The 26,429-nt window shown below is 36.2% G+C and overlaps 3 protein-coding genes across 9 annotated transcripts; all 3 read right to left on the bottom strand.

Annotated features, from left to right (window-relative positions):
- Positions 1 to 123: 123 nt before the first annotated feature.
- LOC100183559 (growth hormone secretagogue receptor type 1-like) lies at positions 124 to 6,044 on the bottom strand. Of its 6 annotated transcripts, none has more exons than XM_026840548.1 (12): positions 5,662 to 6,044; positions 4,924 to 5,039; positions 4,267 to 4,462; positions 3,850 to 3,965; positions 3,302 to 3,430; positions 2,939 to 3,068; positions 2,241 to 2,369; positions 1,737 to 1,858; positions 1,546 to 1,676; positions 1,100 to 1,213; positions 903 to 1,038; positions 124 to 681 (listed from the first exon to the last, which is right to left on the bottom strand). In XM_026840548.1, exons 3-12 carry the CDS (start codon positions 4,288 to 4,290, stop codon positions 546 to 548), a joined length of 1,167 nt encoding a protein of 388 aa, XP_026696349.1. In that variant the 5' UTR covers positions 4,291 to 4,462; positions 4,924 to 5,039; positions 5,662 to 6,044; the 3' UTR covers positions 124 to 545. The 6 variants fall into 6 exon arrangements, with proteins under 6 accessions (XP_026696349.1, XP_002128389.2, XP_026696351.1 ...); XM_002128353.4 differs by having other exon boundaries at positions 5,505 to 6,044; XM_026840550.1 differs by having other exon boundaries at positions 3,850 to 4,029; positions 5,505 to 6,043.
- Positions 6,045 to 7,126: 1,082 nt separating this feature from the next.
- LOC100181210 (DBH-like monooxygenase protein 1 homolog) lies at positions 7,127 to 14,782 on the bottom strand. Its single transcript, XM_002128463.3, has 15 exons — positions 14,562 to 14,782; positions 14,378 to 14,488; positions 13,997 to 14,146; positions 13,564 to 13,657; positions 12,882 to 13,057; positions 12,464 to 12,541; positions 11,804 to 11,908; positions 11,075 to 11,177; positions 10,257 to 10,426; positions 9,761 to 9,855; positions 9,535 to 9,694; positions 9,024 to 9,154; positions 8,757 to 8,856; positions 8,054 to 8,152; positions 7,127 to 7,732 (listed from the first exon to the last, which is right to left on the bottom strand). The coding sequence occupies exons 1-15, from the start codon at positions 14,724 to 14,726 to the stop codon at positions 7,544 to 7,546; spliced, it is 1,926 nt and encodes a 641-aa protein (XP_002128499.1). The 5' UTR covers positions 14,727 to 14,782; the 3' UTR covers positions 7,127 to 7,543.
- A 1,296-nt stretch (positions 14,783 to 16,078) lies between these two features.
- LOC100178850 (tolloid-like protein 2) lies at positions 16,079 to 22,560 on the bottom strand. Of its 2 annotated transcripts, none has more exons than XM_026840547.1 (13): positions 22,225 to 22,560; positions 21,754 to 21,952; positions 21,477 to 21,652; positions 21,098 to 21,290; positions 19,667 to 19,848; positions 19,180 to 19,381; positions 18,621 to 18,796; positions 18,267 to 18,468; positions 18,026 to 18,207; positions 17,762 to 17,951; positions 17,501 to 17,679; positions 16,847 to 16,979; positions 16,079 to 16,451 (listed from the first exon to the last, which is right to left on the bottom strand). In XM_026840547.1, exons 3-13 carry the CDS (start codon positions 21,544 to 21,546, stop codon positions 16,247 to 16,249), a joined length of 1,914 nt encoding a protein of 637 aa, XP_026696348.1. In that variant the 5' UTR covers positions 21,547 to 21,652; positions 21,754 to 21,952; positions 22,225 to 22,560; the 3' UTR covers positions 16,079 to 16,246. The 2 variants fall into 2 exon arrangements, with proteins under 2 accessions (XP_026696348.1, XP_002128740.1); XM_002128704.4 differs by having other exon boundaries at positions 21,754 to 21,955; positions 22,225 to 22,559.
- Between the last annotated feature and the right edge of the window lie 3,869 nt (positions 22,561 to 26,429).

The raw sequence follows: 26,429 nt of genomic DNA on the forward strand, positions 1-26,429 counted from the left end.
TCAGATACTTTCTTACCATTTGTTAATTAAAGCATAAATAAAACTTTTTGAAAACTTGTAATGAATTACACTAGGTTGAAGTCATTGAAAAATTGCCAAGTCGTCGTAATTTTAACAACCATATAGTAGGCTTACGAAGTGTATTGACATGTGCGTTAACAGAAATAGATATAGCAAAACCGATGAAGCTGTATACAGTGTTGTGACGTCGAGCTTGTTCAGTGCGTATAAGCGGCTATATATGCCCTTTTTCATCAAACATGCTATTCTTGTTCTTGTTGTTCTTAATTTGTGTTGAGCTCTGGAAAGTCCTGTTCAGATTGAGATTTGGGGCCAATCGTTGTTTATATAATATATCGGTCGGTCAGCCTGCCTCTAACCTAAAGGGGGTAAGTTAACGGCTCGTCCCTGCTACGGACGTATGTGTGTCTTGTTTTTACAATGTAAACGAACAGAACCATAACAGCAATACAGGATTACGACACGGCTACAAATTCACACGATATTGTTTAAATTAGACAAAACAGTGGGGCCATTATTAAAAGTCATGCACGAAACTCCTTCGATCTCCGCGTTGAACTCGTTTTAGTCGGAGGAAAGTCAATGCCCTTGTTGCTGATACGTGTACTGCGGCAGCATTGAAGTTTGTTTAGGACTTTTATTGTTTCTGCACGAATACTCCTGTAATAAAACTCGTTGGTTATTCAGTAACCAAGTATTTTCCATTCTGTTTGGCTGTTAGGTTTAATGTATAAGAGACACGAACGGTATGCGATTTAGGCCAAAGCCTAACGTTAACAGTAACACAAGGTCAAACACCTGCATGATGTACTCTACTCTCCAAACTCTTTCTTCATTGAAAAATAAAGCACGACACAAAGGTACAAAACCCGGCAACTTACCTGGATGTTAAATTGTACAGGATTGGATTGAGACATTCGCTCAGTCGGAGAAGCATGAATGCGATTGTAGAAAACCACAAATTGAATGTCATTTTGTAGCGTGGGTGTTCAATCATTTTAACGGACACATAGAAAGCTTTAAAGTATGTGGAATGAATCTTAATAGTTTGAAATTTCTGTGTCGCTTTATACTTTACCTGTGTATGGAACGTAACCAATCATAAATGAGCCAACAACAAAAGCTAGTTGAACGATCGCTTGGTTTTCTTTCCGCTGTCGTGCTATCTCAGATTGGTTACGAGCATCTCGCACTGCGGAAAATGATAAACTGTTTACAAGAGTACGTGAGGATTATGCACACGATGTATAGAATCTCACACATTAAATGCCCATGTTAAGGTGAAAGCATAGGCAACGCAGTATTCGGAATTTGACCGTTTTGTCCTGGTTTGGTTCCTTTTCGTCTAATTCGAAAACCGCGCGGAAAAAATAATGTACACAGAGGGTCATACAAAATAGTAAGACAAACAAACATTGGTTCGCATACTATTAACAAGCAAAGTCTGTGCGCACGGCCAATACCTTTATATATATATATGTGTGTGTGTGTGTGTGTGTGTGTGTGTGTGTTAAACATGCTTACTTTTTTTCCGCTTCTCTCTTTTCTTGAACAGAACCACTGCCAGGGCTACTGAAGATATTACCACCAACACCATTGGAAGGTAAAAAAATATTGGAAATCCGATCAACGTGTAACCAATGAACTCTTGATNCCTGTCCAATATACGTTACAATGTTACAGCGATATCAAACGCTAATGATGAAGTATCCCACCATTTCGAACCAATGGAACATGAAGGACTCCTTTTGTTTTTATCCGTTATGACTTCGGCCCAGATTGCTGTCGGAACGAACCCCCCACCCAATCCCGCTATCCAGATGACCGACACCAGCACCTGCATTGAGGCGTTGTATTTGTGTTATACATGTAAAAGTCTCCTTATGGCGAGGAATTAGGCCTTAGCTATATACCGTCATTTTATCTACTGTTATACATCATGTTGGGGTAATAAGCCTAATCTAGCCTATATCCAAGGTCATTCACAAGGACTCAAACACAATGAATATATACAGTATAGAGCGGAAAAAACGAGACGAAATATCCTGATCGTGTTTTAAACATTTAACAACGTTTAGGTCGCGAGATTACGGTTTTATAATTCCTTAAATTTCTTAATTTACTACCAAATGGCACGAGCTTAATGGTATACAAGAATATATAACACTACAGGTTCGGTTTTGTGGCATAATTATGAAGTTCAATATATATCAACTTACCTTTGCATGTAAGACCGTGAATTTCCGGTACTTATGTGGCCAGGTTACTGCACACAGTCGCATGTATGAGAAACCCATGATATGCAGTGAAGTGACAACTGATGTTCCATCATTCCCACCCCATAATACCTGGTACAACAATGACAAAACAATGTGTAAGATTGTAGTAAATGAATGAATGAAACTTACTTTATCCTCGCGTGGTCGGAAAACGACAGTCCTTTTTTATGTATGGCTGATAATTTGGACAACCCATTAGTGACCACTGGGTTTGAGCAATTGCCGTTAAGTGTCTTGCCCATACGCCCGCAATGGTAGCAGCGACGAGCCTTGAACCCATTACCTCTGGGTAACACGCAGGCGCGCAAACCACTATACCACGGCGCCGGACAAATAAAGGGATTTTTTATATATAGGATATCCAGAGAAACGTATATATATCGCTTTGTTGTATAGTAGAATGGGAGAAGACAGAACATCTTTACCACATAATATCTAAGTATCCTGATCGTGTTTTATGGGAGTCGTAAGAATATGGTTTTAAAATTGCTTTAATATTCTCTGTTTACTACCGAATTGGACAAGAAAATACCAAATGGGACGAGAAATGGAATAAAAATGTGTCCCGTCTTACCCCACGTACCATATAACAAGCGGTAAAACACTGTATGCTTATTAATATAGTTCTAATTATATACCTTACAAAGAAAAAGAGAAATCCGCCAAGTGACTCTTCCCCAAACTCGACTGTAGACCCACAGGGGACTTATGAGAGAGGACAAAAGATCAGAAAAGCAGAGGCTCATGATAAAGATGTTGAAAGTATTCCTATGCGATTATGAATGAAAATTAAACGGTATTTATTAGTGGGGACGGCGTACTGTACTGGTCAATATATAAAAAGAATTATGAATGGCAATTATACAGTATTTATTAGTGGTGATGGCGTACTGCATTGGTCAATATATAAAAAGCCGAATATATAAAAAGCCGACTGCTTTACTATCAATAAATACAGCAATTGTTATGTAGTTTTTTTTACAACTGCCATATATCTTTACTTTAATTTGGGTGACGTCGCGATGACGTAGATGGTCAAAATGTTGGCGAGAATTCCAAAAACCGCCATTGGCATCAAAACGGCGACCACGACGTGATTAAAAGTTTCCCCAACCGGCGATGAAAACGTTCTAAAATGTAATAAAATATGCGTTTAATCGTTGGTACCTGTACCATCAATTTCGAATACTGCGTTCTAATTTTGTTCACATAGCAGGGTCGGGTAAGATAGGACATCTTTAGCACATAATATCCAAATATCCCGACCGTGTTTTAAACAAATAGCAACGCCCTATGGGAGCTGTAAGGGTACGGTTTTATAATTCTTTGAATGTTCTTTGTTTACTGCCCAATGAGTCGATAAAATAGTTTGAAAGTAAGGGTATGGTTTTATAATTCTTTGAATGTTCTTTGTTCACTGCCAAACTGGACGCGAAAATAGTTTGAAAAGGTGTCCCATCTTATCCCAAAGTACTTACATCATTTTGGTTTTGTTTCAACTTAAAACACTTTATGTAATACTACAACGTATAGCAAGTAAATTCATTACTTGTTGAATCCAGCATTCCCCGTGAATTTTGTTGACACGTTCCCACTCACGTTATTCAATGCCTCGAACCATCCAGACCCCGATTCTTCATCCATAACTTCGTCGTCTAATTTTATCTGTACATATATGCTTATCAAAACCTACGTCCTTATTAAAATGCCACGCAGCAGTGTGTTCTACCTGCATAATTGATAAAGTTTGCATTAATAAGCCAGCTTCTTCACCAGCATCTAAAAATAGTTGATCTATGGCGGCGGACGGCTATCCGAGTTCGCAGTGCGCTAATAAACTCTCTATAAATTTGTGTAATCTAAACTGCGGTGAAACAAAAGCGCTTTCCCTAAAAAACGTTTTTGTACCATTTTCACCTACTGAATTATGGTGCCAAAATCGGCAATAGTGTTTAATTACCCGTACCTGTTCTGTGGTTGTGGTCTCCATTCTAATCCCCAACGATGTTTAAGGTAATTAGAAAATATTGGTCTTTAAAATGTCGCGAATGTCAGCGGGTAGCATTGGCTTTACCGCACGTCACTCAAATACTGAAATTCTATTGGGTATTTGCCCCTGGCGAAATGCGAGGCAGTGTGCTAGTGCATCTCACCATGTCATCCTGTTTACGGTACATTAAGATACCATCTCCAAGCGCATTTTTGCCTTTAATCTTTTAACAAAATATTGCCTACGAATTTAAACTCTATATTGGCCTCTATGATAAAACCGGTTACAGGCGCATCTAAGTAACGAAAATAACTTTATCACAATAACTCATTAAAAAACATATTTTTTTCGTTATATTATTCAATCCAACCTGTTTTAAAACACAATATAAAAACTTTAACCGGTATTAACATTACAAATTGTCATCTAAAACCTTGGGATTGTCTGTATACCGCCGTTTTATACTGATTTGGCGTGAAACGTAAGCTACTTACACGTCGTATAAACAGACCAATTTGCGTGCTTAAACATTCTTCAATTCTCCTAATTACTAAATAAAGTCTGTTCATACAAGAAAACAACGAATCGTTTCTCCAAGAAAACATGTACAAACGAAACTTCGTAGTTTTGTACCTTAGAAACAGCGTATCTGCAAATGCTTTTTGAGAGATATATATCCCCCCTCACTGCTCAGGAGCTGGTCGTGCTCTGTTTTTGGAGCCCTTCGCGAGTTAGATTAGAGTTGATTACTGAGAAGAAGCATCGATAAAATCAGGGTTATAATCGTTGTAGAACTTGACGCTAACATTTAGGGACTGGAATTAAATTTTGAAAGCTTTCGTCTTTCAATAAATGCGAAAATTCAAAGTATATAGTAGGGTGAGGAAAGATGGGACACTTTTGTTCTATTTTCTTGACCCAATTGGTAAGTAAACAATAAACAGTCAAAGAATTTTAAAACCGTATTGGCACACTCCTATTTATACCGCTGTTAATTGTTTGAAAACACGAGGGTATCTGGATGGTATGTGCTAAAGGTGTCCCGTCTTCCCCCACCCCACTATGAAAATAAAACGTACGATTTATTGTAAACAATTCACGTATCGTCTGCCTTTCGAGGAAAATCTATTATGGTATGATAATTATCGTAACGTAGTTCATAAACGCTTGATATATATTGTCAAATGGAAGGAAATGAAAACAACTAGACCTACCTGGTTATAAAATTCCGGAATGTTTTCTATTAAATTCTATACCAATATTATTTTAAATTATTTTTCCGCTAAAGTAGGTTATTTTTAGCTGCTAAGTCGAACACACATCGTCGAATTTACAAAAAAATGCAACAGAACAGCATCGACGAAACCACACCTGTAATAATTGTATAACAACCACTTTCAACGGGTCGCTTGTATTTCTTTTTACATTCCATCTGTTTTCGGTGTCATTTCACACACTAAGGACATATGCCGTGTCGAGAAATCATTTTAAACACAGTTAGTCGGGGAACTGGCATATGTGTCAGGAAAACTGATACTGATGTAAAAAGACTAGCAAATGTCATTTAAAAGATTAACAAAAAACGCGAGTTTTAATTCCAACTAATCGACTTTTTATTTTTTGCAAGAACAAAGCAAGAATATCTCTAATACCTACAGCTGTGACTTTTTAAACAAAGCGTATGAAAAGTTGTTTTTAAGTTTTGTTTTACTTCGAACCTAATTGATATCTTAATTGTATTAATTAAGTAGGGTGCAAAGCTTGCGGTTAATATGTAGTATAGCTATTACTACAAACACTCTTATGCCACAAATATTCCAAGACCTTTTGCTTCAATTGGTTTCCTATTCTCCTCGTTCCATTGCGGAAAAACCGTATAATACTAGATGCGCGTCTCGAGACAAGCGGTTATACCAATAAGCAAACGAGAACCTGTGAGGTAAAAAAAAACGAACAATAGAAAAAAAAGAAGAAAAACTAAGTTTCGTTTTATATACACTGTAGAGTGTAGACTGTAGTGTAGATGGTGCACAAGCATCAATGCCTCGTAACCTAATACTAATGTCCAAAAATGAAAATTGTCACGTACAGTTCTAAATCCAAGTGTTCGACCATACAGCGTGTAAAAACGATATTTTAAAAGGACATTTTAACGAAAAATCGAAAATTTGTGTATTGATAAAAAAAATTAAATTTTATCTAAAGGTTCCACCAAAGTTTCTAAAACGAAACCGCTGCTGAAAAAAATCGTGTAAAAATCGCTAAACCAACCGCTGCTGGAGTAAAAAAATAGGCTGTGTGACAATGTTGGGATTCTAGTTTCAAATATACTGAAAAAACTTCATTTTTTTCGGATTTTCTACAATGGATGATTCTTCTTTGTGAATATATAAAACCATTATAAAATGTAGACCTAGCTGCGTATGTTTTAATTTTTCGAAACAACATTTAGGTGGTATCTTTTACATCACATTTAAGCTTCTCTATCTATATACAAGTTTTCCTTTTTCCCTGGTATGTCCTTTCAAGTCTCGTCAGCACGACTCTTTTGAAAATTAATCTTAAAAAAATAAATGCATCTTTACCTATCTACAAATTTTCCCTTTTTTTAAGTTTCGTCGGCACGGCTCTTTTGCAAGACAGACTTCGGTACTAATTAGTCTTAACGACCACCAGAACAACAGAGCAGTGAGCGAGACACAAGTCAAGGTCGAAGGAAAAATAAATGGACAGCGCGAATGAACAAGCCATGAGCAATTCAATTTTCAAAAGACAGTCAACTAGACTAAAACCATTCTTTCGAATATCACATGCTAAAAAAATACGCGATGCTGTCAAATCTGAATGTTTTTTTCGCGTAATTTATTTGTACCTAAATTATTGTTTTTAGTATTTCTATGAAAACAGAATACACATATTCCATTAACGACGTATTGTGAGTGTTACACATCAAATATTAATCCATTTCCACAAAGTAAGGCATACGTGTTAATATTGTAAAACTAAAATTAGTTTTATACTAGGGTGGGGAAGATGGGACACCTTTAGCACATAAAATTTAAATATCCCGATCGTATTTTAAACACTAAATAACGGTCTATAGAATCCGGTTTTATAATTCGTTGGTTAATTTTGTTTACTACCAAATGGGACGGAAAAATCCAGTGTCCCATCTTTTCCAGCCTACTATATGTGTAAATTAGTTATGATGGGTAAACATTAACAGTTAGTTCGACTCCACGAAGGTTCTATTTTAAGACATTAGAACCCATGAAACCAGAGCCAGCATAACGGCAGCAAGTTTGAAACTTGCACTTAGGAAAGTAGCTCCACAGGTCTTTTGCGGAACAGAAGGACTGAAACCGGTAGACTGGCCAGTACATTGTCGGACAGCAGGCTGATGTGGCGTAGTTATAACCAACGGTGTGATCAGATTATTGACCTATGTTTAAGAAAATGAAAAGTGATCTGTTTAAAGGTTTTGGTTGAAAATGTTTGATTGTAGTAGTGTGAGGGAAGGTGCTGGGACATCTTTAATACAGAATATTTAAATATCGTGATCGTGTTTTGAACAATTAGCAACGGTCTATAGAAGTCGTGAGAATATAGTTTTATAATTCTTTGAATGTTGTTTGTTTACTACTAAATAGGACGAGAAAATAGAGTTAAAGGGTGCCCTGTACCCCTCATCCTACTGTATATAACTTTCACTGCTTTGTTTATAAAAAGGCCTAATTGTTTTTTAAATATTATATTAGCTTACGTTTGGTGGAATGTGGTCGTTATTTTTGCAGAACTGTTTTCTCATCACACTGGAAACTTTGGCACTAAACTCATCGACGCTTGCTTCGTCCCATAGTTTCTGTAGAAAATAAACGAGTGTTATGAATACATTTAAACAGCAGCCTTGTTGTTATGTTAGCGTTTATATGTCCTTTTATGACTAATGTTTCACAGAGTATAAAATTTCTTGTTTTTCCTGTTTAGTTCTGCTTGGTTATTCGCTTAGTTTATGAAATGCCATTTCAGCGTTCTTTAAGCCGGTAGGTGGCGATATTAGACCGCAGTAAAAATGTTTGGTTGTGCATGGCGCAGGTGAACGATGCTCTGTATCGTCCACACTGTTTTGCATATTTATTTATTTTTACAATATCTATTTTATATAAATATATTTTCCTATGGTTTTCCAATAGTAATGAGTTTTTCTCACAATAGTAAAAAATATAGGCGGGGTATCTTTAGCACATATTTAAATATCCTGATGGTGTTTTAAACATTTAACAACGGTCCATGGGAGTTGTGAGGATAAGGTTTTATAATTTAAATGTTTTTTTTGTTTACTACGAAATAGAAGAGGAAAATAGAATGAAAGGTGTACCATCCCCTCAGCATACTATTTGTTTAAACTGTAAATCGTTGGAACAAAATATAAGGTAGATTTGTTTAATAGATTTTTATTACGTCACCTCGTTAAAAACTTGCTCCGCAGTTTTTCCAGCCATTGCCGGCGGAGCTCGCACCAAAATGTCAGCAAGGGATCCATAGGGACCATTTGTAGAAGTAAACCTAAATCAAATGTATACCGAGATGTCTTATCTATGACCTTAAGCTTCGTCAGTCATGAACGTGATATATATAAGGGATTTAGGTGCCGAAGCGTTATGCTTTATCATGGAGTGTCTAGTCAGAATTTATGCATATACATCAAAATGAAATATAACTCCCGCACTTACGTGAAATTGGTAATTCCCACTGTGCCCATGAGTGCATTTATTTCAGGCAGACTATCACAAACGCTGATCTGCAGCTTTGGGTAATACTGGACAAAAGAAAGGCACATCTCATGGCTCGTAGATAAGCCCCCCTGTTTAAAATGAGTTTATCAACAAAAGAAATTGACCTCTAAAGTAAGCACCGATGGGCGTACCGAACGATTTTGTATGCCTTGTCACCCAGTTAAACCATTTCCATTAAAATCACAGTGAGCAATATGGAAATGAACTAAACTTGTTTTAAACAAATATTCAATCTGACGAATGACATTTTACAAGTGAATGCCAACCTAAGATTTACCGTAAAATGGAAACGGATAAAGCATATTAGATTTTATAATTATTTTATGAGAACAGGGTAAAAAAACATGTCACGATAAACGTATCTGGTAATCAGAATAATTTTTTTGATATGTTTTATTATTTATTTTTGTCTATTGTGAAACTCAAAACTAATTTTAGAAATTCTTACAATGGTAACGTTAGTTCGTTTCCCGATCGTTCGGTAGTTGCACACCATCTGTAAGCTATCGCCTTGTTTGATCACTCTTTCCTCGGCAAGGTACCTCGCCTCTTGGAAATTAAAATCATAAGAATCGTCTTTGGATATTACGGGCAGCTCGACCCCGTTCCTAGCAATTCAAATGAAATCAATCGTGGAAATGGAGCGACCAATATTTTTAAAGATTGTATTGTACCTGATATGCTTGAGTTCAAGACTACGACCAACGACATGACTGTGCAGAAAGTTCGCAAATATTTTTATGTCTGGGAAATTTTGCTCACGAAGTGCCTGTGGTAAACAAGTTTTTGGTTGTCAACAAGTTTTAAATATAAACTTGTTTTGCGAATTCTAATACTTATAACATTAAGCGCACGTGGTGGCCGTCTGTATTACAGAAACACGTTTGGATAACATAAGTATTATGTGCTAAAGATATTTATATTACGAGACATTAGTATAGTCAGGGAAAAGAAATGGGACACCTTTTCATTCTATTTTTTTTGTCCAATTTGGCAGTAAACAAAGAACATTAAAATATCTATAAAACCGTTTATCTTAACGGCTTACATAGACCGTTGTTAATTGTTTAAACACGATCAGCATATTTGGATATTACGTGTTAAATGTGTCCCATCTTCCCCCACTGTACTATATATATATATATACATGTTGTCCACAAATTTCCGTACCTCAGTAAGGCAGTTAGAACTGCATTCAGCAGGTGCAAGAAAAGACCTGGCGTTGGGGGGAATGATAAGTCTGTACGGATCTACTTTGTGGCCAACCTCCAACACTCCAGCGTCAAAAGTTCGCAGATTTTCGGTATACGTAAACCTCATAACAGACGAATCCACTATATCTACAGTTTAAAATTGCGTAGTATTGGAAATAATATGAATATATTTTTATCAAACCGATTAGTTTTAATTTGTGTCGGTTTAATACAGACAGTGCATGTGCTATAATTAAAAAAATGTTGTTTCGTTTCTATAGTTTGCCTTTACCCGATTTATATCGGACCTGGCTCTTTGGGTTTCTGAACACCAAGACAAATGAACAAAACACTTTAAAAAAGCGCCAATTGGTGCTCCTCCGAGCCTCCTAAATCTGCCAATGTAAACTTTACGTTTGATTTTTCAATAAATCGCAGGGCATGGCACGTCTGCAGTCATCTTCATAAACTTAAACACGGCACCTCCTATCTACCCCGTTTGTGTAGACTGTAGAGGGAGATGTGATTGATTTACTATGGTAATTTATGTGCATATATTGGTTGTTTGACGTGATATAACCTTGGCCAAGCTGCCAAGGGAAGATTTCCCATCCATTACCATTACAGCCCTTTTCGCCTACATTCGAGGAAGCGATATAGGCTTTAACATCTGGTAAGGTTCATGCGGTAGCACCCTGAGTGTTCGGTATAATAGGCAAATTTTGGTCCAAATCTCAGGTCTCATGGTGGCATGCCACACTGCAGAACCTTAACCCCGGTAGAATAAGTATATACCTGATCGAAGAGTAGGATTATCGTAATGCGTCTCCATTAAAATATATTTTGGATCATCTGGAGTGCCAAGAGGGTAGCCAGCGTGATTTGGGTAAACCATAGGCTATAACAAAATAGGCCTGTTATTATAGTGAAAAGAAATCATACAGATAGCTTTGCAGTACATCGTGAAGTAAATTGTACATCCAAACAGGCCCATCTTTAAAATAAACATGACTTTTACGGCGAAATGTCTAAATTCGGTGAACTGTAAAAATTCGGCGAAATATGTATTTAAAGTCAGTCGATTGAACGACGAACAAAACAATTTAGAGACAAACAGAAGAAGTTTTTTTTTCTCTTTGGGAGAAAATATGGTGCACGCTGATACTATAGACAATCAATGTGGCGTGAAGACAAAATGTCAACGCTTGGTAATAATTAGGTATTTTGTAGGGTGGGAACGGGATATCTTTATTATATTCAAATATTCTGATTGTGTTTAAAACGATTACCAACGGTCTATGGGAGTCGCGAGAATATGGTTTTATGATTCTTTGAATGTTCTTGTTTAGTAATGGGACGAGAGAAGAACTATAGAACCGTATATCCTCACACGACTAAACCGTTGTGGATCGTTTAAAACACAATCGAGAAATTGGGATATTTTAAAGGTGTCCCATCTCACCTCACCCTGCTACATACTGAATACAGAACACGAATATTAAGTCATAAATTTGATAACCTTACCCCGCCACCGATATGCCACGCTGATATAACGAGTTCACAGTTCCGAAAATCTTGCGGCATATTGGCAGTGTAACATTGAACATTTCTACCCACGACGGTCAAGTCCTGTATACAAAGAATTCATATTTAATAAGGTGGGGTAAATGACTTCCGCTAGCAAATACAATCCCATATTTCCTATTCGTGTTTTTAACAATTAACAACGCCCACTTAGAGTCGTGAAGATAATTCTGTAAATATACTTTATTACCAAAATTGGACAATAAAAACGGAAGCATGGATTATCTTAAATAACCTAATATTTATATAAATTTTAAATATTAAAATTTGGTTAAAATGTACTTGCACGAGGCACGTGCCATATTATTTAAAATGGGATGAGGGCTCATGTCTTGTATTGTGTATATAACATTTATTTTATATTGAATAGTGGGGTGGGAGAAGACGGCACACCTTTAACACATAGTAGGGAGAGTTCTTGATCATGTTTAAACAGTTACAACGGTCTGTAGCATTCTTGAGGATCTAGTTTTATATTTCATTATATTTTCTTTGTTTCCTATCAAATGAGACGGGAAAATAGAAACAAAAGATGTCCCATTTCCCCCATCCCACTATATGCGGTTTAATTTGCGGGTTCCGGAAAATCAGCATATATACCTGAGGTGCATTTAAACACTGGTACACGACAATATGGTGAACATTTTGCTCGTACCCAGCTTGAATAATGGGTTCGACCTGTATAAAAAACTCTTAGTTAGTTAAATACGTGATGGTTAAGTATTACACGGGTTCATGCATATACCTTAATGTATGAAGCATACCATAAACTGTGTAAGCAATTTGATATGTTTAGGTTATTATTAATATAGAGCAGGGTGGGGGGAGATGGGACACCTTTAGCACTGAATATAAAAATGGGTTGATCGTGCTTTAAGCACTTACCAACGGTTTATGGGAATCGTGGTGATAAGGTTTTAAAATTCTTTGAATCTGCTTGATTACTACCAAATTGAACGAAAAAATGGAATGAAAAGGTGTCCCATTTTCCCCACCATACTATAAAACGACTACTTACTCGAACGATGTGATGCTTTTTGGTAAAATCTGGCAGTTTGAAAAGTCTGCAGTTGTAGTATGTATCCACAACTGGGACTTGTATACCTTCGTTGGATAAATCGAAATGTTGGTGCTGTTCGTTAGCCGGTACTGGACGCAGTACACGAGACTCCAGCAGAATAACGCTTCTTGATCCTGTGTAATTTAAATGAATGCTGCGATTAATACGTTTTTGCTACTGTAGTGTTCATGCTCATTGTCTATATTCATGCTATCATGTATCACGAAGTATTTGATATCTATGTATCGTATCACGTGATCGCTTAATAATTTATAACCACGTTATTAACTCGACTAAAAATATACCGAACTAACTAAAGAATCCAGTCAAGTCTTTAAATGATAGAACTAGACAGTGGAACACTATAGCTACGGTAGGTCATTAGATTGCATTCCTGTACTGCATTACAAGTTATATTGATAAATATTGCCAAATAAGTAAACGGGTGTTACGGCAAAACTCACTGTGTTAAAACATCACATATCTATGTCGTTATTTTTTCGAGAGAGCCTTTTTTATTGCAAAAAAACTATGCAACGTGTTTGTAACACAATAACATACAGTCATGGCCTACTAAAGATATCTTCAGTAGGCCATGATACAGTATACTTAAAAAACAGTGCAAAATCTAAATTCTTACCTCGGCGAACTGCTCCATGGTAGTCGCTGGCAACTATGTCGTCTCCTGTCGGATCTTCGAGTCCATATCCGTAAATAATACGAGCGGTATCCGCCTACAGAAATTATTAGACCGTATATACAGCTAAATCTTAGGTATAGGGCTGTGCTGTTATAGACATAAGGTTTTCCACTAGTTGCGTTACATTTTCGTTTGCTGTTTATTTTTAATGTAACTATAATTAGCATAAAGGCAGGTGAAATTGCAAATGGTGGTCGTTGAATCGTACCACACAAAACCTAAAAATATAAGAAAATATAATTTAAAATTTCACTGCAAACCATATTTAAAAATAGTTTCCTAAAAAAAACAAACAGAAAAGAAAATTTTCCCAGCAGTTTATAATTCTGTTTGAAAGACATTTGATACTGAAACATGCTGTGTACGAACTTACCGTTACAGGGCGATCTTGAGTCAACTCACAGCCAGCCAGTTGTCTTCGAAACTTAATAACCGTCCGTCCATTGCATTCAGAACCTTCTAGTAATTCTAAGTTTTCAATTGTATCTTTTGGTGGGAACGCGTTAGCAGTGGCGTGGCGGTCCTAAAAAAAACAATTTATATATTTTTTAAATCAAAAAAAATATATATATAAAAAAGAAAATTTGCACGTCGAAAAGTCTAGCTCAACATTATATACACCTTTAAACTATTCTGTTTATTCTTTAGTGAGAGTACATAGGTCATCAAAGGAGGATAAAAATAAATGTTTGCCGAAAAATCTACATTTTATTTGCAAGCAATCCTAGTTAAATTTAAAAAAAGTCAATTTTACCGATAAATAAGCTTTTCCGTTTTTGACCCAACCAACAAATATATCAGATCCTGTCATTGCCCCAGCAGAAGATATACCGACCCCGATCCAGCCCAGAGTTTTTACATTCAACTGAAAAATAAAACAATAAAAAAATTAGATAAACATGCTTTTAATGCTGCGACTAAAACATAAACGTTTGTACCTCTAAAGTGATATGCGTGTCTGTAAACTTCCAAAACAGCCAAACATTTTGAGGACCATCCAGCGCAATATAGTGCGGAAAATTCTCTGACGCAGTGGGCGGAGTTTGACCCATGCAGAAATGAGCAGTACTCGCAAGAATCAGGCCAAGCACCAGCATATGCATTTTATTTTCTCGTCAATCTATAACTTCAATATGTAGACTGCAGAGTGTGCGGTCTGTTCTTGCTTTTAAACGCTTTCCCGGGATTCGCCACTCTGGTGATGGAAGAAAAACGAAAAGAGGTGCAGAAAAAGAAGGGCATAAGAAAATCGACTTATAATGGATTTCCGAGTCTGTTACGCTTCACAGCAGCGGCTAAGATAACATTAAATTCATCTGTGTTGTTTACGCATATATGTTATATATGTGGTAGGATATATTCTGATATTTTAAATAAATTTCCTATTACAAGATATGTAAATTCTTATTTTTCTTATCAAAAATTATATATTTTTATATAAATTAAACCCAAATTTATTTTTTAAAAGCCTGTAGTATACCTTGATGTATAAATTATTGAACTAAAACCAAATCTTTCCGAACAAAAACCTACAAAACTACAAAATTGGGTGAGCTATACAACAAGCAATTTAGAAATTTTATATTAATTGTATTCTGCAACTTGTAGTTAACCTGAAGCAGTTGTAATGATAGTTGGTTCTTACTTGACGGTATATACGATTGCGGCAGTGGGCATGACTACTTATTCAAGTACCGTACATGACTTTATTCAAATGGAAACCTCGGACATCAGTTGAAAAAATTTAATGCTGCGCTGTAAGCTGGGTCACTCTGGTATGGCCCGCAGCCGGATTCAATACAGTTAAATATGCAAGTTAAAGCATAGCACAAAACTGCGATATCTCAAAAGGCGTTGACTGCGCTCACTCCATAAATAACTGCGTGTACGTAACATTTAACAAACTGTACCGATTATTTGTTTCCGGTTTTACACAAAACAAATTGATAATCAGCTTGTGCGTCAACCTGAGCGAAATACAGATAATATTGATGCGTCAAACTAATTCTACGGTAAAGGTATTCGAAATACGAGTAAAGAAATAACTCTAAATCCACCGAAATTAACAGACTGTGCTAGATTCCCCCCCCCAAAAGAAGTGCAGCGTATTATGTAGCTCTGTTCAATCCAAGAATTAAAACATAAAAGAAGAATTCAATATATACCAAATAAAAAAATGAAAATTGTGGTTTACTTGAATTTGCGATTTTGAAACGCATTTTTTGCAACTTAAAATCTTAACACTCATTGTTTTCACAAATGAAATGAAAATAATAAATCCCTAACATTCAATGCTGAATAATTGAACAATGATTATGTATAGTGCTAGGTTTATATTTCCGGTATTTTTTGTTTCTTTTTTCTCACTCTTTATAATGCTACTCAATCCGTGACGTCACCAATACCAAAATGAGTGACCTAAAAATGCTACTATTTTAAACAAAACAATCAGAAATTGCAGATTGTACTATATTTGTATTTCTTGTTAAATTAACATTCAGATTCCATTACGCAATAATGTAACATAATTTCTTGGATATTGGGTATAGGGAAAATACTCATGTTATTTTGTAGAAGGTCAATATGGGGTAAGAGAAGACAATCATCTCAAAGCAAGCTGAAACTAATTAACACTGTTAAAACGACATCGGAATCCAGGTCGGTTTATAGAGCCATCAGATCTAAACACCAACGTCAACTGGCTCTCGTCAAAGAACCTGGCAAATGCTCGTTTCTCTCCACAGTATTTAGCTAACTGTGTACCGGATTCGGAACCTCTTTTGATGGTTAAACTGTCGAATGCGCAGCTAGGCTCACTGCCTTGTAAGCTGTAAAAAGTATAGAGAACTTAATTATAGGACATCCAGGTTTTCGTACTATATAGTACTACACAGTATATATATCAATACCAGTTTAAACCCCGTTATAGCTGCGCTCACATTTTGCAAACTAACTTGAACTATATTCTAATCAAAAGTATAGTAGGGTGGTGTAAGACAGGCCACTTTTAGCATATAATATTTAAATATTCTGATCGTGTTTTAAACAATTAACCATGGTTTATGGGAGTTGTGAGAATACAGTTTTATAATTCTTTGCATATCTTTGTTTACGACCAAATGAGAAGAGAAAATAGAATGAAAATAGAATATCCCATCTTCCCCCACCCCACCATATATATATGAATTAATAACTCAAGTATAAGCAAGAAACACAATATTACTTAAAATCCATAAACGAGAGACTAATTCTGGTTGCGCCTGGTGGTTTGATAACATAGTTGTTTTCGGCATTACTGGGATAAAGCACCGGGTAGCTTGGTGACGTAATCTCCCCTGATGATGGGTAGTGGGTTCCTACAAAAGTTTGACACAGTATAAGAAAACTTTTTAGCGGTGGTAAAAGGTCATTTCAAATGTTTGCTTAAAAATAGTTGAGTAATCTGTTTACACTAAAAGTGGCTGTACACAGTATCCGGCATGCGAATTCGCTTGCGAAGTCGTATGCAAACCCATTACCGAGTTCCGCATGCGGCAGCGAAATCCGGACAAAACCGACAAAACGGACGAATTCCGGACACTGTGTACAGCCACATTTACTCCGAAAACTGTAAGTCGGTCATATGTTAGAGTATGGTAAACGGGGCACCTTGGCATATAATACTTAAATCTTCAAATGGTCGTGTTTTTTAATTAATAACAGTCCATAAAAGTCGTAAGAATACGGTTTTAAAAATTGTTTGTTTACATTTAAATATGACAAGAAAATAGAATACAAAGATTCCCGTCTTCCCCGCCCTACTATATATTCTTCGGTTAAAACCCAATACTAGTAAACTTTCCTATAAATGGTATGTGGACTTGTATTTGCGTCCTACCTGTCACGTTGTACCGGACGTTAAATCCTGTCGTGGCAATACCCGTTACCAAACCCGTTTTAAATCTCATCGCAATGCACCCAAGAAGACAAGACAAATAAGGAGGTGCTGTGTCGCAATATTTACCAACCGAGCTTGCGGATGGCTGGCAGCTATCGTATATTTCAACGTACTCCGACCTTGTAAATTAAACACTTTGGTTTAATTCAATCATTTGATTAAAGAGACCAGTAGGTCACAGAGAGATATATATATACGTACGGGCATTGGGGTTGGGAATGTAGATTAAAATCAAGGAATTGAAGACACACAGGGTTGTTCGGCGGCGAACTCGAAACGCTGTAATTGCAGGCGATATTTTCCGGGTAGTTGTTAGGGTAGCCGGGTGATTTTATCAAACCATTGCTACCAGGTGCTCCACCAAGATTAAGTTGGTTGCATAAAGTTGGTTCTGTTTTAAACATTGTTAATGATCTGTTTGTCATACGTTTATGCGTGACGCTTTCTAATTAAAAATGGCTTTACCTGATATAATATACTTCAACCTAAAGCCTGGTCTATAAACACTTTGATCACTGAGAAACCGAATGTAAACATATTGCACCCCTGTTATAGTTTGTGTGGTTGGGAGGTGTACACCGCAATATCTCCTAGAAGTCGGTGACCAATTTCCGGAACCGCCAAGTCGGACGTCGACATAATCATGGCTGATATATAAAAAGTAATTAATTTTCGGTTAAACTGTTGACCGTGTCAAAAAGCTTACTTGCAGTTTGCGTCGAATTCCACGTTAAATGAAAGAAATTGCAACGTAATCATGCGGTTAGAATTCCCAGCGTTTATTCGGTATCTGCAGTCACTGAGCCCAGGGTAAGGGTTTGGGTAGTTGGGTGAGGTTATATAACCTATGCCTGTACCGCCACCAAGGGAGAGTTGGTCACAGGACGCGGGCGTACTTGCTGGTCGTACTGTATTATAGATATGGTGCATTAGAATAAATAATATCCTAAAGATTGAATATTTCACGATTATACCCTAGTAGTCACTAGCCACCACATTTCACTAGAATATTCGACACATCTGTAAATTATGGAAAAATAAATCACGTTTGTATACGAACCCCAAGTTCTAAACATGAACCGAAATCCAGATGAAGGTACGGTATCATCTGTATGGTAGTGTATGAACATGTTCGGTGCTCTGCCGGTGACCATAAAAGATGTGTTTGTTCCGCAATACTTTCCAATCAAACGAGATGATGCATTTGGTCCTTCATAAACCGCGACGTAGTCATATCTGTTAAAATATAAGTGTAGAGGAAATCCCGTATATTAAACCTGTCCCGCTTGGCTAAACTCCTAATTTGTTAAACGTTATTTTCTGGGTGTTAACGAGTTAAATGTGTAACACATGTTGGCCAACACCAGAGTAAAGCAACTCATTGGCACGCACTGTGCCTTTCCAATTTAAATCGTTAAAGGTATATTCTAATGTCCTAGCCTGGCCGGAAAACGACAGTCGTTAAACACGGATGTTATGTTTTATACACCTTGTGACAGTAGATTAACTGTTACCTAGTATGTTACTTTGTAGGTGGTTTCTTTTGTAGGGACTCAAATTTTTATGTGTGTGTTTAACGTGTAGCAAAAGTTGGCTATTACTAAAGTAAAGCAACTCACTGGCAATCAGTGTGTCTTTCCAAGTTAAAATGTTGAAAGTTTACTCTAATGAGGTCGGAGCCGCTCGGGGTGTTGATTCTGTAGGAACAGTCCAGACTGTGGGGACTGTGGTTTGGATATCCCGGAGTATAGTATAAGGGTGAAGTGTGGACTGTATATCTAACGTTGAAAGTGCTCGTACAAGGTAGTGGCGCAGAATTGTCTGTAAAATGGTTGAATATGTGTTGTTTGTATACACTGCTTACACAGTAGGGTGGGGGAAAACATGACATCTTTTACTCGCCCCATTTAGTAGTAAATAAAGAACATTCAAGGAATTATAAAACTATATGCCCATGACTCCCATTGGCCGTTGTTAATTGTTTAAAACACGATCAAGATATTTGGATATTATGCACTAAAGGTGTCCCATCTTTCCCCACAGTACTATATACACTGCTTAGTACAACAGACTTTTAAAAGCAAAATTAAATACACATTATTATACCTGAAATATTGTACTGAATTTGAAATCCATTTCCAGACACGCTTACGTCGCTGAGGAACCGAATGTAGACATACCGTTGCCCGATTATAACAAGAGGAGCTGGTGTAGTTGTACCGCAATATTTTCTTGCGGTTGGAGACCAATTCCCCTCAGAGCCATTCCGAATTTCAATGTAGTCATAGCTGAACAAAAGCAAAGCACGTCAGTATACTACGAAAAATATATAATGGAGTGGGGGAAGACGGGACACTGATAAGCACATATTGTTCAGTATTTTCAAAATCAAAATGTATGACGAGTTTTAAGTGATACATCGAATTAGTAATATCCTACCTTTTTTAATTGACAACAAAAACATTAAAACATATAAGGAGTTATTTAGCGATTCGCACATTAGGTGAAAGTTTAGAACGGAACATTTTAAAATCATGGTTAATTTTGAGTAATAAATAATTTTTTTATTAGAAATGCACGTAAACACAACGAAATAATTTTAAACGCTTTAAAAATAGAGTTTAAGCAATTTTTCTTGCCGTTCTCCTATAGTTTTTAACATGTTTTATAAAGTATATTATTTTCTGTTATTGCAGTATATTATGTTTAAATTACACTTAAGGTCTAAACTATTGTTTGACAAGAAAAATCTACAAAACTCCCAGGTGGGAAAGATGATGGGACAAAAAGTTAAAATATATTTTTATATTTAGAGTATTTTGAAACTTATAGGTAACCTATCAAAATTAACCGGCTGTGCTGTTTCTTTGCTTTGTAAACTTTACATATATACCTTTAAATCGATATTTTTTTCCAATTTTTTATCCCCTAATTAAAGCTATATTGACCCCTGTCCAGTTTCCTTATGTTTATATCTTAGTTTTGTTTCACAAACCTGAAACTAGTTCTACTCGACAAAAAATAAACTTTTCGAAATATTCATAGGTTTTCTTGTAAACCTATGAAACTAGTTTAAACGTTCACACTTGCAAACTATAAAATTTCATCGGCTTTACAATGATTTAATGGGAATTAAAAACTAACGCACCTTACTATTTCGAATTTTTTTACCTGTTCAAAAAATACTGTTTCTATTTAACATTTGTTTAATATTTAACAACAGTAATCGGCCCTGACGTGCGTTTTATGAAGTCTTGATAACTGTCAAATGATTAACATTGTTTCTAAATATCATTAAAAGGGGTACGCAAAAGTAAAATTAAAAAAGTCCCGTCTGACAAAGTGTCCCATCTTCCCCCACCCTATTATATTCGTTTTAGTTAGGATGTTTTACTTACATGTTCAAATGTTTTACGTTTTTATAAATATCATTCAATTGGGTCCGTAAAAGTAAAATAAAAAAAAAGTCTCGTCTGACAAAGTGTCCCATCTTTCCCCACCCTACTATACTCGTTTTAGTTGAGATGTTTTACTTACATGCAGTGACTGTGATCTTCAAGATGGAATGCTGTGAACGTTAAAGTAATGGGGCGGTCTGATCGTCCGGCATCGATACGGTACCTACAGTCAGCATGATGTGGGTAGCTGGTCGGATAGCCGGGTGAGGTTATAAAGCCACTTCCTGGTCCTCCCCCAATTGTAAGTTGGTCGCAAGAAGGCGAGGCAGATGCTAAAATATATACATGTTCGGTTAATTGAGAGCAGAAGACTGGAGATGTAATTTTAACTGATAAACCAACAAAATATTGAGAGGATAGTTTTAAACTGTTTCTTAACATAACTGCTAAGGTGGGTATATGCGATACTTGAAGGAATAATTTATAAATTTGTACATAAAGGTTTGATTTATTTTTACCTGAGATGCTAAAGCGGAAACGAAATCCATTCGAAGGAATAGAGGCGTCTGTGTGGTAATGCATGTACATGTACCGTCCTCGTCCGGTGACGAAAAATAGTGATTTGGGGCCGCAATACTTTCCTAGTAAACGAGACGACGTAGTTGGACCTTCGTAAACTGCCACGTAGTCATAGCTGCAAAAATGAAAACCATTAAACGACATTTAACAAAACGTAAACGAAACTATATCATAAAACGAAAATCAGTTTAAAAAATAGATTTCCAAAATATTTACGCGCAATTAAAATGGTTTTCCTAGTTGAAGGGATTGAATGTAACTTTGATGACGTTTGAGCTGCTCTGGGCGTCGATTTTGTATAAACAGTCAAGATTGTGTGGGCTGACACTGGGATGGTTGGGGGAAGTGTATTCTGGCGAGGTATAACCCACACCGCCGCTCAATGCAAGCATGTTGCAAGCACTCGCTTCTTTGACTTCTGTGCAAAAAATACATAATTGGTTGATACAGTGGAGGGGGGGGGCAGACGGGACACCTTTTATCTATATTTTCTCGGCCCGTTTAGTAGTAAACAAAGAACGTTAAATAAATCATAAAGCTGTATGCCCATGACTCCCATTGACCGTTAGTAATTGTTTAAAACACGATCAGGATATTTAGATATTATGTGATAAAAGTGTCCCATCTTTCCCCAACCTACTATACATTTAACGCTTAGATTGCAAGATGTATTTTAAACACACTCACCTTGCAATGCTAGAAACATGAGCGCAGAATACAGCATTAAAAACATCCTGAAGTTTTTCAAAGGATGCGGCGGCAACACAAATCAATGTAATATATCGGACGAGCTGTTCTATATCTCTCTTCTTCTATATCTCACAAAATCTGTGAATCAGTATAGTATGTGCTGTCAACAGTTGAATGTTTATATAGGTTTCTGCGTGGCGTGGTGGAAAATTCCGATGCGTAATTTCCTTGTTATTGTCAAAATTCGTGCTGTTTGTTTTGTTTTCAAGTGCGATTACCTTCAAAGTAATACTTTTTCGTTAAAAAAAGTTTTGCTCGATAAGTCTCCGCCCACTTCACCAACACCAATCCGTTTCTGAAACGCCTAGCATTATAGGTTTAACAAACACAGCTTCAGGCAACAAATATCAATGCTCACAAAATCTCCGCGAATAATTTGGGACATTAAATCCGTAATATAACAATGATATTACCGAAAACGAAACCTCAAGACTTCCCGCGCCCGCCGGGTAAACTCCGCGATAAACCCATGTTGCCAGTTAGCTATACTTGCACGAAAATTTTACGCCATATAGATGTGTAAGTGTCCGGAAGACAGACTATAAAAATTACATTTGTAATATTATATATATATATATAGGGTGGCAGAAGATGGGACACATTTTCGTGTAGTTTTCTCTTTTTATTTGGTAGTAAACAAATAACATTCAATGAATTATATAGAACCGTATCTTCACGACTTTCACAGACCGTTGTTAATTGTTTAAAACACGAGCAGGCTATTTGGATATTAGGTGTTAAAGGTGTCCCATCTTCCCCCACTCTACTATACATATATATAATTAAAACTACAAATGGAAATTTTTAGTGACTCATTAACCGAACACGAGACCAAGACTTTGGTTGACGTGTATTGACACCAAGCCAACAATGGGCAATTCCGCTCAGCTCTGAGCTGACGTAAAAGCGGAAGTATTGTAGCAATCGCGTATTTTCCAAGTGTTGAGATAGTAAGATAAACTATCTAACCAAACAAATAACAGCTCGCGTTTTTAGAGAAAGTTTTTTTTGTATAATAGGGTGAGAGGATATGGAACACTTTTAGCACATAACATCTTAATATCCTAATCGTGTTTTAAGCAATTAACAACGGTTTATGCAAGTCACGAAGATACGGTTTTATAATTCTTTGAATGTTCTTTGTATAATACAAAATGGAACTAGAAAATAGAATAAAATTGTGTCCTATCTCCCCTCACCTCATCCTGTATATCTTCATATTAAATAAGTTTATTATGGCATTCAAGTATTGTGTATAATATTACAAAAGTCAAATATTTCGCGATGGTTGCAGCAACGGTATATCACCGACTGCCCCGAGCGCGGAAAGTCCGAGGTTCCTTTTTTGCAATATCAGCATTGTCATGTACAGCCTAAATGTCAAGTTTTTGCAAACCGAGAAAGTACAATTCTCTAAACTGACGTAAAAGCGAAACCAAGATAGCAATCGCGTATTTTCCAACTGCTAAGACACTACTATTTAAATAAAGAAAAAAAACAATTTCCGTATATAGCCTACAGTTTAAACTTTATATAAATACGTATAAAAACTATGATCTTTAATTCGAATTAACCCCACGTTTTCGAACATAACCGACAGGCACATTTAAACATATATGTCTTTTTAAAGAAAAAACGAAATGTTACACCACGGTAACCGCGGTGAAACTTTCTTACCGCCTTATTATTGATCTGTTTTATTTTTTTTTAGCACGGTGTTGTAGACTTATAACACATACTTGTGTCTTAATATTGTATAAATGTTGCAGTGATTACTGCCAGTAGTTTGCAGCGAGCAGCTTCTGTTTCCACAAGACTCGTTTGCATCAGCATCGAATGTATGTGTCACTCGGCTTCAGTAAGAAAATAACTACAAAAACGTTTTAAAATCGGCATATAAAGTAGAGTAGAGGAAGACGAGACACCTTTAGCACATAATATCGAATTATCCAGATCATGTTTTAACAAAAATTAAAAACGGGTTATGAGAGTCGTGAGGATATGTTTTATAATTCTTTGAATTTCTTAGTTTACTACAAAATAGAACGAGAAAATGGAATAAAAATGTGTCCTATCTCTTAGAGAAGTACGTGTTACGGCAAACAAGTATTGTGTATAATATTACAAAATTAGGTCAAATGTTTCGCATAGTTTCTTATAGCAACGGTATCACAGACTGCCCCGAGCGCGGAAAGTCTGAGGTTGCGTTTTTTTGCAATATCATTGTCGTGTACAGCTTAAATGTCAATTTTTTGCAATCCGGGAAAGAACAATTTTCTAAACTGACGTAAAAGCGAAACCAAGATAGCCATCGCGTATTTTCCAACTGCTACGTATGTGAGTAACTTAATCCTGGCGGTGCACGGACAGCAATGGTTTAATCAAATCACCAAATTATACAAACAATTATCCGCAAAAGAGAGTGTGACTTCCCAATCTACAGTACATCACGAACAACGTTGTTTCGCTCAGCTTTCTTTCGTTTGCCATATAGAGTCACATACAGAATGCCGATAGGTGCGCAAGTGTAACGCACTTTTTCTTGATACCGCTTACTAAGTCTCAATGTAACTCTGGCTTCTCTTCAGATGAACTTTCTAGAAATCTTTAACAACTGCAACTCCAGGCTCAATCAAAAAATATTCTGGTCTAACAACACCAAGTCCTATTATACCCTTTTTGCATGGTCACTTTTATGCGCGTAAGTACTCGCAAAAGCAAAGTTAACACGCATAACGTCATAAGCGTGTTATCTACTGTAGAAGGTTGGTTGTTACTCGCATTATGCGAGTAATGAAAAGTTTGGAGGAATTACAATTTCACTTTTAAGAGCTTAATCTTTTTCGGGTATTATTTTTACAGTTTTAAGTTGGTAATATCACCATAAAGGATAAAAACTTATTTTATAAACTAGGTTTAACAATATCACGCTTAAGTAAGCTAACTCAATGTTGATACGCGCATAAACAATGACCATGCAAAATAACGCGATTAGCGAGTTATCATATGACGAGTTAATGCGGAACTTTTTACCATGCAAAAAGGGTATTAGTCGCCAAATGCTTGCTTGTCAATGCGATTTTCACTAGAGCTGGGTTCAACGTTCAATACAGAATTTTAGGTAAAGAAAAGTCACCACTTTTATCTTATTATGTTTGACAAAAAAAAAACAATTAACGTTGTATAGTAGGGTGGGGCAAGGTAGGACACATTTTCAATTCGATTTTTCGTCCCATTTGGTAGTAAAGTTTTTTTATGTTAATCTGCTTAAAATTGAGCTGTATTTTACAGCCCCGTTTAAGGATGATATATTAGCACTTTTTGCGTGTACATGCACATGTACATAAATTTATGTTAGTGGCAACAGTAAAAAGTACTGAAAAAGTTTTTTTTTACTCCGTATATTTAATAGGGGGTGATAGGACGTATAACTCTTTTTTTCTCGTACTATTTGGTAGTAAACAAAGCGTATTTACAGATTTATGTAAGCGCACAATCGCGACACTAATTGAGGTTTGTTAAATGCTCTACACACTATCAGAAAATATGATTTTTTCCTCTTTTTACCTCATTCGTTTCATTTAGTATTTTGTTCTTTGCTGTCATTAGGTCTTGTGCATTGGTTTTGGAAGTTCCCCAATTAACTTAAATTTTCACGTGGAGATAATCGCTTTCAGGTTTATTATCAATGATAAATATCATAAATCAATATAACAATTAAAACCAACGACAGTACGTTTAAAACGTTTTTTTTGTGCAATTTCTTTTTCACGTCACAAATACTTCACTACAATGCGTCATATGTCAGGGCATGAGTTGACTCACATGTTTGTTAACTGAAAGTAAGTTTTACGTAGTTAATATGGAGACCGGAATGATTGTGGTTGGCTGTGCATAGGGTAATTCATTGGTTAATGTTAAAAATGTGCAAATGTTTTACGTGAAAAGGTAGTTAACCTTAACTTCGCATAACTGCGACTATTGATAGTCTGTTAACAGCCGGAGGGGAACTTGAATTTAAAAGTATAATATGAATTGACATTTTAAACCAACGTTTCTGTATACATTAAAATCATTTACTACAAATTAGACTTAGTTGTTTTTACCAACGAGTATGTATTTATTGTACAGTTTTCATATAG

The sequence above is a fragment of the Ciona intestinalis genome, chromosome 2, assembly GCF_000224145.3.
Source record: "Ciona intestinalis chromosome 2, KH, whole genome shotgun sequence".
NCBI lineage: Eukaryota > Metazoa > Chordata > Ascidiacea > Phlebobranchia > Cionidae > Ciona > Ciona intestinalis.

What these genes read in the sequence shown, in the direction of transcription:
- LOC100181210 (XM_002128463.3), bottom strand. Translation starts at nt 14,726, where the DNA reads ATGCATATGCTGGTGCTTGGCCTGATTCTTGCGAGTACTGCTCATTTC. An exon ending in CGTGGCATATCGGTGGCGGG is followed by an intron (nt 11,178 to 11,803) that starts GTAAGGTTATCA and finishes ATTTTGTTATAG; the next exon opens with CCTATGGTTTACCCAAATCA. An exon ending in CTTGAACTCAAGCATATCAG is followed by an intron (nt 9,695 to 9,760) that starts GTACAATACAAT and finishes TTGAATTGCTAG; the next exon opens with GAACGGGGTCGAGCTGCCCG.
- LOC100178850 (XM_026840547.1), bottom strand. Translation starts at nt 21,546, where the DNA reads ATGTACATGCATTACCACACAGACGCCTCTATTCCTTCGAATGGATTT. An exon ending in AATTCAGTACAATATTTCAG is followed by an intron (nt 19,382 to 19,666) that starts GTATAATAATGT and finishes ACCATTTTACAG; the next exon opens with ACAATTCTGCGCCACTACCT. An exon ending in GTTCATGTTTAGAACTTGGG is followed by an intron (nt 18,469 to 18,620) that starts GTTCGTATACAA and finishes TCTATAATACAG; the next exon opens with TACGACCAGCAAGTACGCCC.